Raw genomic sequence first — 13679 nt, 5'->3', positions numbered from 1 at the left:
TTTTGCTCATTTGCGAGCCAGTGCCTCCAGGATCCAGCCTCTACCAGATCGCCTGGGATTCCATTTTAAATACAAATATCCCCCCAAATAAAGCCTTGCAACTTCGTCATCTCAGTGAGTGTTTATTAAACCATTTTAAAAATTAATATATGCGCACTTATGTGTTACACGATTATAAATTCACAGCTTCAGAAACGCTTTTTCAATTCAACAAAAAGTTAAGCCGTGGACTTTGGGGCTTCAGAAGCTCCCATCCCACGGCGGGGTCTTTGGAGGCACACAGCATCACTGCGTGCGGCAGCGCAGTGTGTCCAGGGCAGCAGCGGCGGCTTCTCCATCGCCATTGGAGCCGTCGGAACTGTTGCTGTTACTGCGGCGCCGCGGCTGCTGCTGCTGCGAGCCCGGATGGGCGGGGCTGGAGTCGTTGCTTGTGGTGGTGCTGCTGCTGCTGTTGCTGTTATGTTGATGTAGCTGGTTGGTGTCCTGCTCCTGCTCGGAATGTCGAGCACGACGATTTCTACGGGGACCCGGGCTGGACTCCAGGAACTGACGGATAAAGTATTGGAACTGATTGATGTCAAAATCGGTGTCTATGACATTGCGCCGGAAATTACGCTGAAGCACTAGCTTCAGAGTGTCTTCATTGGGAACCTTTATGGGGGGAAAAGCAAATTCTTGGGGTAATCTTGGTTTAATATACATTTGTATGGAACCTACGCTGCCTGGCCCATTGGGCGTCCAGATCTTGACCTTATGCTCTAGACCCGAGGTGGCTAGCACTGGCATCCAAGGATGCGGCTCCAGACAGTTGACCACACCGGCATGGTCACCCTTCATGAAGTTGACAATAGCCGCACTCTGCTTCTCCCAGAAGAATATGTTGCCGCAATCGCTGCCACTGACAATGTACTCGGAACGCGGGCCAAAGAAGTTGACGCCCTTGATGGTGCGACTGTTGCTGTGGAGGAGGAGCATTAAGTGGAGGCTAATTGGAGGAGGAGAACAGCTTACATGTGACCCTCGTAGCAGTTGAGGGTCTCACCCTCCGTGTAGTTCCTGCTGTCGTACAGATAGATGCCCGCATCGCTGTAGGAGGCCAGGATCTCGCTCCCGCTGTGATTGTAAACGGCACACGTAATCTGCGTGATCGCGGTCTGGGCACAAACGAGAAGAGAGAAAAGAGATTAACTTGGCCTGGCCTGGCGATCGGCACATGCTCACATCCTGAAGCCGGCGCGGAGTCATCTCATGGACGGGCTTCGTCAGCTTGCGCTTGTCATAGACCCGCAAATTGTCATCCGATCCGCTGACGCAGAACTCGGGAGCAAACGGATGATGCGCAATGCTAAACAGTCGCACCCGGTCTCGCCGTCTTCCACCACGCTCATTCCGGTTCTGGTGGACGCAACGCAGCATTGTGGTGGCCTCGGTGCTGGTGCGCAAATCAAAGTGCTTGATGGCACCATCTTCACCGGCGCTCATCACCTCGTGCCGACTGAGCGGCACCACAACGATCTTGTGCACTGCATCCGTGTGGGAGTAAAGGCGTGTGGGTTTGGTAATGCCCCCCGATGGCGGAACAACGGCTCGACGCACTTGACCATCCCGGCTAGCGGAGACTATGTCCAAGCAGCCGGCGCTGTCAATGAACTTGGTCTGGAAGATATTCATGCTGTGACCGGAGCGGAACTTGTGACGCGGCTCGTTCTTCGCCCAGTCCCAGACAATGATGTTCAGGTCATCGGAGCCAGAGCACACCAGGTCGCCGGAGCGATTGAAGTTGAGACAGTTGACGCAACCCGAGTGCTGGGACATCTCGTGCAGCAGCGACATCTGCTCAATCACCAGTCGGGAGCCATAGTAGCCCTGGGCAAAGCTATGGGTTGACGTGTGACCGCCACGCCAACCAATCCGGTTGATGATATTGTGCTCCCGCTGCATCAGCTCCTGGACGCTGATCCAGCTGTAGGCAGGCTTGCACTTGCACATGACCTCAGTGACGGCAAAGTCGATGGTCTCACGATCGGCAGCATTGGGCTCCGTGTCATGGAACTCTACCCCGTCGTCCTCCTGCTAAAGGGGAGGATTAATAACGGATAATCTCTATACTGGTGGTCACCTGCTCACCTCAATGGTGGAATCGCTATCGCTGGAGAAATCATACTGACGCCAGATGGCATTACTGTCGCTGGAAGAGCTGGAAGAAGAAGCATCGTCTGCAATTTCCACTTCTTGGACTGCCTCCTCCACCTCGCTTTCGGCGTCAGCGGTCTCCAGCAGCGGCGACGCCTCGCCTGGATCGTCGGCATCGCTGCTGCTGTCGCTACTGGAGTCGGTAACCGAGGCCAAGAGCTCTACGCTAATGCGGCGATAGGAGCGTGTACGGGGGATATGGCGCTGGTTGAAACGCGGCGAGGTGTCAGAGTCAGTTAGTGGTAATAGCTCTGCCACCTGCTCATGCGAGGTGTCAGAGTCAATAGGTGGCAATAGCTGTGCCACCTCCTCCTCTTCATAATCGCTATCGTTGGTGGCGGCACTGCTGGTGCGGCTTCTCTTGTTGTTGGCCACCACGGCAACGGCGGCCTCTGAGGATAACTGGCACATCTGGTAAGAGGGGCCTGCCACCTCTTCCTCTGGCGTAGCCTCTGGCTGCTCCTGCTTATCCTCCAAAGCTGTGGCCCGCTCCTTGCTCATCATATCGCCCTTTTCGTTGTTATTGTTGTTGTTCCCGACGCTGTCTACGCTGACAGATTTCTCCTCGCTGTGGCCCAAAAAATCAATTGGTTATCCAAGCCGAAGAAGAAGAGCTTCTTGCACATGCCTGTCACTTACCCAATCTGCTGCTGTTGCTGCTGCTGCGCCTCAGCCTCGACATGTCCGCTCGTGTCGCCGGAATCCGCATTGCGGCGCTGGCGCTTGCGGGCGGACGCCGCCCCAGTGGCCACACTGTCCTCGTCCACGTCCATCGATGGTGGCTACGGCACGAGCTTGGGAGATCTGTGAATGTGTCTGTGTGCTGGCTGCGGTTCGTACTCTTGCCCTGCCGCTGCGCTTTCCTACAAATTTCTCCGTGTACGCAGTTGTTTACGTTCTGACTTTGAAGTCCAAGAGGCAAGTGATGGCACTTGCTATCGCTGCTTGGGCCGATACTCCGATAACTTCGGCGCGCCTTGGGATCGGTTTTTAAAAATACGTTTGCTTGTTCTCACTGCGAGTTCTGTTGTGGATTTGGGGGATTATATCTTACACATGTTTATATATTTTATATGATTTTTAAGTGCATGGAATGCTTGATTTTGAGATATTTTTACGTGATCTCATATACCAACGGTTTTTCCAGCAAAAGTATTTTTGGTTTTGGAAAATTATTTATAACTCTATTATTTATAATATAAGTTTAAAATTTAAATTTAAATTTCTGCCATATAAGGGCAAACAAATATCCTCAAGGGGTATTAGTTTAACCCCCTTGAGGGTATTTTATAAAGCATATATATTCTTGATCAGCGTCAAAAGCTGAATCGTTTGAGCCATGTCCGGGGAAAAAACATTTTTTAGTCATTTTTTCAAAATTCGATAAGGGGTTACATCGTTAAAATTTTCAAAAATGGTCAAAATTTTAAATTTTAAATTAAGTATGCAGATTTATAATCCTTTAAAAAACAAACTCAGAACAGCTTTCCGAATTGAAATTAATGCATTTTTGGCTTAGTTATGATAGATTTACTATGCGATTCCATGAATCCAGTGAAAACTGTAAGGGTATTCCTCATTCGGCTTCAGGAAGTAGGATACGTTTCTAGTTTTCATTCATTCCTTAAGGGGAAATGTTTGATAAATATTCATAATATTAAATAATGCAAATATTAGATAATATAAATATATTATAAAATAATATCTAAATTTTTATTGTTTCCTGCGTCTGGGAAATGATAATTAAAAGTAATATTTAATCTTTAATTCATGTTTCCTTTTTATAAATAATGCAAGTAATTCCATTTAATTGTTAATAAATATTTATATATTACTTTCATGAATGATAAGAACAAATATTATGTCTAATGATGATTCAACTCACAACTTAATAAACTCGCTCTTAAAAGCTCTCTTTTGGTTTTTATATTTTCTCTCCCATAGCTTTTTAGGTTCTTTTCGGCGACTTGGCATTAAAGTCTCTGGCACGACTCGAGGGAGAGTGGTGTGGTTCACTGTGGCCGCGGATGTGGCGGATCGGGTTCGGCTTGAGTGGCTCTGGCTCTATGTATCAATTTACGTCGCTTCCACCAGAAAGAGCCGAGACGAGTTCAGTTATAAGCGAGCTGCCTTCGAAGGCGGTGCGAAGTCTCGAGCCGTCGCGAGTGTTGGAGTTGCATATATCGGAATAGCAGCCCCTCAAGTTCGGGTAATAAAACCTATGGCGCATAGTCTGGAATACGAAAACCCCACGACCCCCCCAACATACTCGTGCGTTAACGCCTATTAACGTATTCTCGCGGCAAGAACAACAAACGCACTTGTTTTGGCATTGCCCTCGGTTTCTCCACGTTAAGTGGGTTTCCACTTCCTCTCCGCTGCGCAGGCGCAACCCTCCAAACCCTAAATCTCTGTTCAATGTTTGTTCTGGAGCAGACTTATGGCCTGGTTTTTTCCTCTCAATTTCAATTTCGTACTCGTATTTTGATTCCGTTTTCACATGTCTCGCGGCTTTGACTCTTCTTTGGTCGGCGATCCCAACTCGTGATGAACGCCAGATTCCGGTTTGCCTCAAGCCTGAAGACAAGAAATAAAAAATACATAAAAAATACAACAAATTAATATGCACAAGCGCAAAAAAAAATATGTAAAAAACATGCCGGAAAGTGAAACTGCTCTAGGCTTTGTTTTCCACCCAATTTTCTTTGTTTTTTGGTTGGTTCCGCAACTTCCTATTTTTCCCAGCTTTTACAAAGAGTTACAATCTCCTAAGTGCCTATTCATGCCGTCGTTATCAGAGTCGAGATATCAAGGTGAACTTGTTTGCTTCACGGATCGCATGATTCACAGGCCAACTTGGTTCTGGTCGCTGCACCAAAACTTGCAAGTAAACAAGCTAAATAAGGGCGAAAAAGCCGGCGAAAGTTGAGAATCAGGTTGGACCAGGTCAGATTGGCAGACTGCTTTTATAATAAATGGCCAATAAAATGATGGAATGATCCAGACCTAAGGAAATCGAAAACAAAAAGAACAAAGAGACATCTTTGTCATGTCAGTTGGCTGGGATTTGGGATATTAAGATCGAGTGTAATGATTCACGGAGTAGTTCTTCAGGAAGCTTTTATATGAGTTTTTCCAGAATTGTTTAATTGTTAAATATAAACTTATTCAGTTATGTTTGTCTTTGACTCTGATAGATGGCAATCCCCCATGAATAATTGCCTATAAATTTAAGAGCCCCAAAAAAGCAAAGCTAGACATCTCAGTTTGTTTATTGTTGATCTCTGATGACGCTGGCTATATACTATATACTACCATTCCATCTTGTACTCACTTCTGGGCTGCCTTTCACTTTTCCCCTTTTAATTAAGGCGCCAATTGAGCTGAATTGGAATTACAAATTGTCACAACATTGTGGCCAGAGCAACCACGCAAAACCATTTAACTCAATTCTGCTTGGGTTCCTCCTCCTCCTCCTCTAGAAATCAACCGCACACAGATGACGTTAAAGGGAGCTTGGGTGCTCCTTCTGCTGGGCAGCTTGTGGGCTTCAGTGGCTGCCAGGACAGGTGAGTTGCCCAGTAAGGGGTTGGTTGCTAACTGTTTTACCTCTCCCTATTCCCGCAGGACCCTCACACGATAAGGTGGTGGTTTGCTACATTTCCACCTGGGCCATTTACCGGCCAGAGCAGGGCGCCTATGGCATTGACAACTTCGATCCCAGCCTGTGCACACATGTGGTGTATGCCTTTGCCGGGCTGGACATCACCCAGGCAGCCATCAAGTCGTTGGGTGAGTTTTTGTGGTTTGATTTATGGATGTATGCTAATTTTTAAGGCTTCCCTTAGATCCCTGGCAGGACCTCAAGGAGGAGTATGGCAAGGGTGGCTATGAGAAGTTGACCGGCCTGAAGCGCAGTCATCCGCATCTGAAGGTCAGCTTGGCCATAGGCGGCTGGAATGAAGGCTCCGCCAACTATTCCAAGCTGGTGGCCAACGATCTGCTGCGGGGACAGTTCGTCAAGCAGGTGTCCAGCTTTGTAAGGAAGTACAACTTTGATGGTTTGGACCTGGACTGGGAGTATCCTACGCAGCGGCAGGGCAAGCCTGCGGATCGCGAGAACTTTGTCCTGTTGACCAAGGAGCTGCGCGAGGAATTTGACGAGCACGGCCTGCTACTGACCTCGGCCATTGGGGCGTCCAAGAAGGTGATTGATGAGGCCTACGATGTTCGCCAGATCTCCCGCTACCTGGATTTCCTGCACATCATGTGCTACGACTATCATGGCAGCTGGGACCACAGGGTGGGCTACAATTCCCCACTTTCGGCGCCAGCCGATGATCCTTTAAGTGTGGTAAGAGATCAAGAAACTTACTTAAGTATAAACCTCCTTCTAAGCTATAATATTTTCCCTAGAAATTCTCCATTGACTATCTGCTTAAGCTGGGAGCTCCGCCCTCAAAACTGGTCCTGGGCCTGCCCTTCTACGGACGCACCTTCAAAACAGTAGGCGAGGGCAATGTGAATGATGCCAGCGATGGCGTGGGTTTCCGGGGTCCTTACACGCGGGAGGACGGCTTTCTGGGCTACAACGAAATCTGTCGGACACTGAGCAACCGCACCTCGGGCTGGACACAGCAATGGGATCCCAGCACCAGCCAGATGCTGGCCAAGTCCGAGCGGAACGTCTTCACCCAGGACATCCATGTGGTGACTTACGACAGCTCCCGCTCCATTGCCAACAAGGTGCTGTATGCCATGTCCAAGCGGCTGGCTGGGGTGATGGTGTGGTCCGTGGATACGGACGATTTCTTGGGCAACTGCGACCTGGATGAAGATACGTATGCGGACTTCACAAAGGTAAAGACAGCGCCGAGGAGACTGAACCAGAACTATCCCCTGCTGAGAACTATTAACGAGGCTACTGGGCTGGCCCTGGAAGAGCTGGCTCCTCCAGAGCCTCAACCGGATGACTCTGACAATGAGATTCCGCACGGCAGCGTGGCGGATCGAAAGAATGCTGGCGCTTCTATGGTGAGCTTGAGCCTGGGAGCCACCACTGTGTTCTTGTTGCTGCATCGACTGGCCCAATGAGGATCGAGGGAGCTGCCATAGTCTTAGGAATATCCAACATCAGCCTGATTGTGTAGTCAATAAAGCCCAAATTTTAATTGTAAGACAAAAACACAGACTTTGGTTTTGAATTTACGCGCTTAGCTGGGAAATTGATATTCGATGGAATTGATATCGGTAGAGGATTTAGCATTAGTAATCGATCTCGATAGACCGATTCTAGCTATGTTATAACAGTTATGCCAGTTTTGCTACTAGCTAGCTTAATCGATTTCGATATTTATCGTTTTTAAATTTAACCCCCCCATTGAAAGTCAGTTATTCGGCTTTTTGTTTAAAATGTTTTGGTTATACTTGGTGTACTTCTTTAATAAATTTAACTGGCTCTCTAACATTTAACTAACTAGTCATATATTCTTGTCTGTGTATATGGGTGTGTGTGTGTGTGTGTGTGTGTGTATACGCAACTATGTAAATACGCAGGTAAATATAACATAATTTGTATATAATATCCATAGATTATCATTGCTACAAGTTGTCAACATTCAATTCAATGCTACCATATGTGTTAATTAATTTATATATATTTGTATATATAGGTTCTATGTAAACTAGGCAAAGGATATCGCGTAAAATATAGTTAAAGCAAGGTGTTCGGGACCTTTGTCCACGGGATAGTTTAGGTAGGATATGGGGGCCCAGGGGTTAATACGTAGAATTAGAGTTCCTTTCATGGATGGCAAACATTACAAATGCGACGATACTGAACCAAAGGAGGACATGCAGGAGGATCTGTGAGGAGAAGTATACAGCTTTAATTGATATTAAACTTAGCTGGCTTCCAAAGGCGACTTTAGAGTGGATATTTATGTTTTTTTAAGAATTTTGATACGGATTTTATATATATAAACACTTTTTGGCCCTGCATCCTCCTCATCACAAATGATCCCCCCACAAATCCTTATCCTTACAGAATACAATGAAGGTGAAACCGCTGCTAGACAAACACTTCCTGGTCCTCGGTGCCTCACATGCGATGTCCTCCGTCCGACGACCAGTCAGAACGCTCCGCTCCGCTTCCATAGATGTCCAGCTGCTCACGAGAGCGCGTCTTGGACTTGGCCTTGTGCTTGGCCTGCTGCGAGCGCTGCATCTGGTAGGGATTCGCCCGGTCGTTGATCACCTCGTAGTGGGAGTCATTGCCTCCCCCAGTCGAGGAGGTTCCTCCGCCTCCGCCTATCAGCAGCTCATGAATGTTCTTTGTGGAGCGGCGGTGCGCCTCCAGGCACTGCGATTCCGAGGAGTAGGGAAACGAGGCCACAAAGTTGGGCGACTGCTGACCCGTCGTTGTCGTTGTCGGCGGATCACTGGCAAAGTTCGCTGGCGGTGGCAAAGGCAGGTTGCCGCCACAGGGCGTTGAGGGTGACAGGTCGGTGAACTCCGTCTTGGCCTCCGACTCCACGGAGCACATGCTCTGGCGCGAGATCTCCTTCTGCAGCTGCTGTGCCTGCTGCTGTTGCTCCTTCAAAGTGGGCATATTTAGGTTGGAGCTCTCGTAGTCATCCTCCCGCCGCGTCTGAGGAATGGGCAACCGGCTCCTGACAGAGTGTTCCCTGCCTCGACCGAATCGCTGAGCCAGGTAGTCCTCGTTGGCGTTGCTCTGCCCGCTGCTGTGGCTGCAGTTGCTGTGCTGGTGCTGGTGATGATGATGGTGGTGGCCCTGGTGGTGCCCCTGATGGCGCTGGGCATTGTCGTAGTAGCTGTCGTTCTTCACGGACATGTTGCAGCAGCTGCTCACGTCGGCGAAATACACCTCCGACTCGGCGGGGTCCGCTCCCACCGCCTGATCCTTGGCTATGGCTCCGTTGGAGTCCTGGTAGCCATTGTTCTCCACACCAGCGGACTGGGGCTGCGCCTGCTGGGCACTCGCCTGAACCACCTGCTGCTGCTGCTGCTGCTCCTGCTTGGCGAACAGCTGCTGGACATTTGGCCGCTGCTGGCCGGGATTGCTCTGCGGGCCAATGCTCTTGGCTCCGGTGCCTGCCTCCAGCCGCTTCTTGAGCTTCCGCGTGGGCAGGGTGTTAGAGCAGCGCTCACGCTCTCGCGGATTACCACCATCACTGTCCGATGGCGTGTTCTCGTACTCCGCCTTGGACTTGTAGGCGGATGAGCGAGTGGCGGCCACCAAAGTGCTGACATTTCCCACGCTGCTCAGCCCGTCCATCCGCTCCAGCGTCGCCGACTGTCCCTGGAGGCGCTGCAGCTGCTGCAGTTGCTGCTGCATCTGCTGCTGTTGCTGCGGATGCGAATGTACAATGTGCGAGTGCTGCATGTTGGGATGCACTTGCTCCTGGGTTATGGTGACTGAGGCAGTGCCGGGTTGACCTACCAGACATGCTGTGGGCTGAAGATACTGGTAGTATCCCCTTCTGGCCGGGCTATTGGGATCGCTGTACGGCGGCGGAGGACCCCATACTCCATAGGGCAACGCATTGGGCGGCGGCATTCCACTATAGGCCGCAGCCACAACGGGCTCCTCGATTAGCATTTGGTTGCCATCACCCTGGGCAGCCGCCGCGGATGAACTGAAGCCGTACTGCGAGTCCGGACTGGCGGCTGCCTGACGAAAGCGTCGTCCTGCGTCTGGGGTGGTGCGTTGCCAGGGCATCCGAGGCCAGCTCCAGCCACTGCTGCTCCGCCCGCCGCCTGCTCCTCCAGCTCCCCTTTCGCCACCCCGGCAGCCTCCAACGGCATCGTCACCGCCGGGATTTGGCGAGTAGAAATTGCCCGGCGGCTGGGCGGTCCAGAAGCGTTGCTCTCCTCCGCCTCCTCCTCCTGCCGCAGCTGCTGCTGCTGCCGCCGCCACTGTGGCCTCATCCCAGGGATAAGCGGTGGCCTGCAGCGGCAGGGTTAGCTGCCTGTGGGCGTGGCACTGCTCGCAGCATCGGCAATTCAGCATTCTTCCGGGACCCATGGAGGGAGGAGGAGCCTGACTGGCGTACAAGGAGCGACAGCGCAGCTCCAGCTGCTCCCAGTACATCTTCTTCCTTTCGTGGCTGAGGAGCTGATAAACCAGCATGCAGCTGAAGACGGCAATGAGGACTCCGGCCACGGACAGGCCAAAGATGGCCCTCAGGCAGGAGTACAAAGATCCATGGACCACGCCGCAATCCGAAAGGGAGTCGAAAACCAGGCGCACGCCTTCTGGAAGGGAATTAAAAAGGGAGAGGAGTAAGCCAAGATGACCGGGAATCCGAGCTTCTAACTCACCCTTATCCACACGATCCACCTGGGACTCGATGAGATCTGAATAGCATGTACAGGTGCGGGTCTTCTGGGCATATTCGCACTCCCTTAAAGCTTGGAGACGACTCATGTGGAGCACGGTGGTGGTCACAGTGACCAAAGCGCAGGTCAGAGCAGAAACCAAGCCGCAGGCTCCAGAAAGCTTAATCTGGAGGGGATTTAAGAATACATTTTAGAAAGGATTAAGGTGAGACACCAGAAAGAGAGACTTACCAAGTAACTATAGCGATTCCTACGCCGGGCCAGGCTCATGATACAGATCCCAGTGAGAATAAGCAAAGTGGCGGGCACAAAGGTGGGCACTGTCTCAAAATTGCCCACTGTGATGGTGTAGGAGTGGAGCAGGAAGTAGACGCCCAGAAAGAGCACACCCAGCAGACAGCTAAAGCCTCCGCAGATGAGGCACCAAACCACGTACTTCTTGATGCCAGCTCCATGGCGATGGGCTAGAAGTAGAAACCAGGAAAAACCCCATTAGATTGGAGTACTAAAATCAGGAAAACCAATCCCAACCAGAGCCGCGATGGTGACCATCCACATTGCCGGAGGTAGGCGGCGGAGCTGGCACCCAGGAGCAGGGCGGAGGCATGCTGTACTGCACGAACTGCATCACCGGATAGCCGTGCATGGTGACGGTTTAAACAGTGGCTTTTAGCTCCTCCGCTAGGCAATAACAGGCTCCTCAATCATCTAAGTACACATCCTGGAGAAGAGCTGAATTCCGGAACACGTTCTCCTCGTTTTTCACTCTTTATTTTCCTCGTTCTTTTTTTTTTTTTTGCACTCCTCAGCGAAACAGAAAAATATCTACACAGCCGTGGAAGCTGGCAGAGATTCGGGGCTGGTGATGCTTGGTTTATGGAATGGGTTTTGGGTTGGGTTGGGAGCTGCGCGGTCTTGGTGGCTGGAGTGGGTTGCCGGATGCTGGAGGCTGGAGACAGAGCGACAAAAGCTGGGAGGTGGCGCCGGAGTGTGCGTTGCAATTACAGGAACGGTGTCAACTGAAAGTCCTGACTGACACTAGCTCAGCGCCAACCCCCCAAGCAAATATTTTGCACCAGCTCCAGGACTTTGAGAGAGAGCGTGAGAGACTGAGAGCCTGCTCCTGCGCAGACTCAGAATATGCGGATGAGGAAGTAACTGCCAAGCGGAAGCTGCCTCCGCAATGGATGACAAATCACTGGAAACCAAAATCTGTGACCATGGCGAAACTGTGATTCAAAGACTGGAGGAGACCAAGAGACAGCACTCTCGGAATGGCGATGAAAAGGCAGTAGTGAACTAGGTCCTAAAGGGGTTGAGCTTTCGGAGGATATATTTACTACGGAGCTACTTGGGTTCATCAAGGAAAAGTATTAACTTTGTGGGGATTACTAATGAATGATTAGGAAATGGCTTTATATATTTTCTGAAATTTATTTCATGTTCCTATAATAATTATTTGTTAAATTAAGATTGAATGTTTCCTTTTTGAAAGATAAACATTTATTATTTGAATTCAAACAATATTCCCTGGCAAATTCTTTATAATTATTGCAGAAATTAAAATCAATAAAAAGTATTACTTTCCATTGCTAGAATTTCTTAATAATAATTTATATCTTTAATTTCTTAAGAACTTATGCTGATACAAACTTCAAAGATTGAGCAAGGGTTTAACCTGAAATATATGCATATCACCTGTTAGACCTGGCAAACTGACATTTTTTCCACTGAAAAGTTAAAGATACTCCTAATACAAATTCTTTTTTCTAGATTTTCTTTTTCTTTTCTCTCTTAAACTCCTTTTCCCGACTCACCTATAGAACCATTTGCATTGCTCCTTGGCCTGGGCGGTGGGCGTGGCGGCAGCGGTGGTCGATTGTCGTCCAGGATCTGCGACTTTCTACCCGAGCCGGAAGTGGGCGGAACAGGCCCTCCCACGCCATCCAGCTCCGTGTCGTGGTATATATCGTTGCAACTACCACCCGTGGGCTGTGTCTTCGGTGGCAGCTGACCTGCCCCTCCGCCTGAACGCGGCTTCTTCTTCTTGATCATTGTGCTGTTGTTGTCGGACTCGCTGACCGTGATCTCGTCAGCGCCGAGCATGGCGTCAGCCAGGAGGCTTCTTTTATGTTGGGCCAACGAGGAGTTGCCGCCGCTGGCCGGACAGGTGCATTCCAGATCGCAATCGCAGCTTCCGGCTCCGGCAGAGGTGTCCAGTTGAAGTTGCTCCTGCTGCTGCTGCTGCTGATCATCGTGCAAAGCCTGGTAGGAGTGATTGAGCAGGGATTGAGCGGACTGGGCCTTGAGGGGAGAGCTCCTCACCGGCAGCTCCTGTTGGCTGGGCGTCTGCTGATGCACCAGCACAGCCACTGCCATGGAGGCATTCTGGTTTTGGTTGGGCGGAGGAGGAGGAGCCCGGCCGCAAGAGCAGGGACATTGGCAGGGTAGCTGTGGCGGCGACTGTAGCTGCTGCTGCTGGAGTTGCTCCTGGTGCTGCAGCGGCTGGAAGTGAGCCGGATACTGTATGTAGTGGTAGTGATGGCCCACCATTTGGCCAGGCGGAGGCACCATTGCCTGGCTATGAACTCCTGGATCCTCGCCGAGACTCGACTCGGAGGCGACACGTTGCAAGGATGCCGAGGCATTTGTTGTTGCTGGAGGCAGCTCCATGGCTGCTATCCGAAAAACCGGTTTGACCCTTTAACTGCCACTTCCCGCGATGATCACCTCTTCACTTATGCTGCACACTCATTTCTCTGGGGTCTCACGCTTCTAAAAGCCGAATTCGAAACCCGATAAATTGGCCAAATTTATGGCTACTTCTGCAATTTTTGCGATTCACGAATATATAAATATATCTGGATTAACATAAACAAGCCACCCAACAAAAACAAAAGACGCCGCCGCGGACTCGAAGATCGACAAACCGCGCTCGCAACTCAAACACAACTGGGCAACCAGAACCACTCGGCTCTGCGGATCGATGCGAGCTCCGGAGTCGGGATCGAACCTCTGGGAGTTCGAGCTTGGAGAGCAGAGCAACCTGCAACGCACACCCACTCATATATTGGGTTTATGCGGGGTAAAATTAGTGAAGTTAGAACAAAAAATAAAATATTTAA

The 13679-nt window shown here is 50.2% G+C and overlaps 3 protein-coding genes across 7 annotated transcripts; 1 reads left to right on the top strand and 2 right to left on the bottom strand.

Annotated features, from left to right (window-relative positions):
• Positions 1 to 102: 102 nt before the first annotated feature.
• LOC108079889 (DDB1- and CUL4-associated factor 8) lies at positions 103 to 3261 on the bottom strand. Of its 2 annotated transcripts, none has more exons than XM_017174414.3 (6): positions 2833 to 3261; positions 2128 to 2761; positions 1222 to 2070; positions 1012 to 1154; positions 718 to 958; positions 103 to 651 (listed from the first exon to the last, which is right to left on the bottom strand). In XM_017174414.3, the coding sequence occupies exons 1-6, from the start codon at positions 2964 to 2966 to the stop codon at positions 286 to 288; spliced, it is 2367 nt and encodes a 788-aa protein (XP_017029903.1). In that variant the 5' UTR covers positions 2967 to 3261; the 3' UTR covers positions 103 to 285. The 2 variants fall into 2 exon arrangements, with proteins under 2 accessions (XP_017029903.1, XP_017029901.1); XM_017174412.3 differs by having other exon boundaries at positions 1222 to 2073; positions 2833 to 3258.
• A 973-nt stretch (positions 3262 to 4234) lies between these two features.
• On the top strand, positions 4235 to 7378 carry Cht2 (Chitinase 2). Its single transcript, XM_017174421.3, has 5 exons — positions 4235 to 4402; positions 5676 to 5762; positions 5821 to 5985; positions 6042 to 6547; positions 6610 to 7378. The coding sequence occupies exons 2-5, from the start codon at positions 5693 to 5695 to the stop codon at positions 7285 to 7287; spliced, it is 1419 nt and encodes a 472-aa protein (XP_017029910.1). The 5' UTR covers positions 4235 to 4402; positions 5676 to 5692; the 3' UTR covers positions 7288 to 7378.
• Positions 7379 to 7535: 157 nt separating this feature from the next.
• Positions 7536 to 13479, bottom strand: LOC108079855 (uncharacterized). Of its 4 annotated transcripts, none has more exons than XM_017174364.2 (4): positions 12372 to 13479; positions 10786 to 11018; positions 10537 to 10720; positions 7536 to 10467 (listed from the first exon to the last, which is right to left on the bottom strand). In XM_017174364.2, the coding sequence occupies exons 1-4, from the start codon at positions 13225 to 13227 to the stop codon at positions 8294 to 8296; spliced, it is 3447 nt and encodes a 1148-aa protein (XP_017029853.1). In that variant the 5' UTR covers positions 13228 to 13479; the 3' UTR covers positions 7536 to 8293. The 4 variants fall into 4 exon arrangements, with proteins under 4 accessions (XP_017029853.1, XP_017029852.1, XP_017029856.1 ...); XM_017174363.2 differs by having other exon boundaries at positions 7537 to 10470; positions 12372 to 13478; XM_017174367.3 differs by lacking the exon at positions 12372 to 13479 and adding an exon at positions 11086 to 11624 and having other exon boundaries at positions 7578 to 10467.
• Positions 13480 to 13679: the final 200 nt, after the last annotated feature.

The sequence above is a fragment of the Drosophila kikkawai genome, chromosome 3L (genome assembly GCF_030179895.1).
Source record: "Drosophila kikkawai strain 14028-0561.14 chromosome 3L, DkikHiC1v2, whole genome shotgun sequence".
In the NCBI taxonomy this organism is placed as follows: domain Eukaryota; kingdom Metazoa; phylum Arthropoda; class Insecta; order Diptera; family Drosophilidae; genus Drosophila; species Drosophila kikkawai.
The sequence above is the reverse complement of the archived record's forward strand: the minus strand, read 5'-3'. Positions and strand labels throughout refer to the sequence as shown.

Bases quoted from the DNA above. Each gene is read 5' to 3' on its own strand.
- LOC108079889 (XM_017174412.3), bottom strand. From the start codon at position 2,966: ATGGACGTGGACGAGGACAGTGTGGCCACTGGGGCGGCGTCCGCCCGC. The intron at 2,762-2,832 runs GTAAGTGACAGG...TTTGGGCCACAG, and splicing joins CAGCAACAGCAGCAGATTGG to CGAGGAGAAATCTGTCAGCG. The intron at 959-1,011 runs GTAAGCTGTTCT...CCTCCTCCACAG, and splicing joins AACTGCTACGAGGGTCACAT to CAACAGTCGCACCATCAAGG.
- Cht2 (XM_017174421.3), top strand. From the start codon at position 5,693: ATGACGTTAAAGGGAGCTTGGGTGCTCCTTCTGCTGGGCAGCTTGTGG. The intron at 5,763-5,820 runs GTGAGTTGCCCA...CTATTCCCGCAG, and splicing joins TTCAGTGGCTGCCAGGACAG to GACCCTCACACGATAAGGTG. The intron at 5,986-6,041 runs GTGAGTTTTTGT...GGCTTCCCTTAG, and splicing joins GGCAGCCATCAAGTCGTTGG to ATCCCTGGCAGGACCTCAAG.
- LOC108079855 (XM_017174363.2), bottom strand. From the start codon at position 13,227: ATGGAGCTGCCTCCAGCAACAACAAATGCCTCGGCATCCTTGCAACGT. The intron at 11,019-12,371 runs GTGAGTCGGGAA...TTCTACTTCTAG, and splicing joins CAATGCAAATGGTTCTATAG to CCCATCGCCATGGAGCTGGC. The intron at 10,471-10,536 runs GTGAGTTAGAAG...ATTCCCTTCCAG, and splicing joins GGTGGATCGTGTGGATAAGG to AAGGCGTGCGCCTGGTTTTC.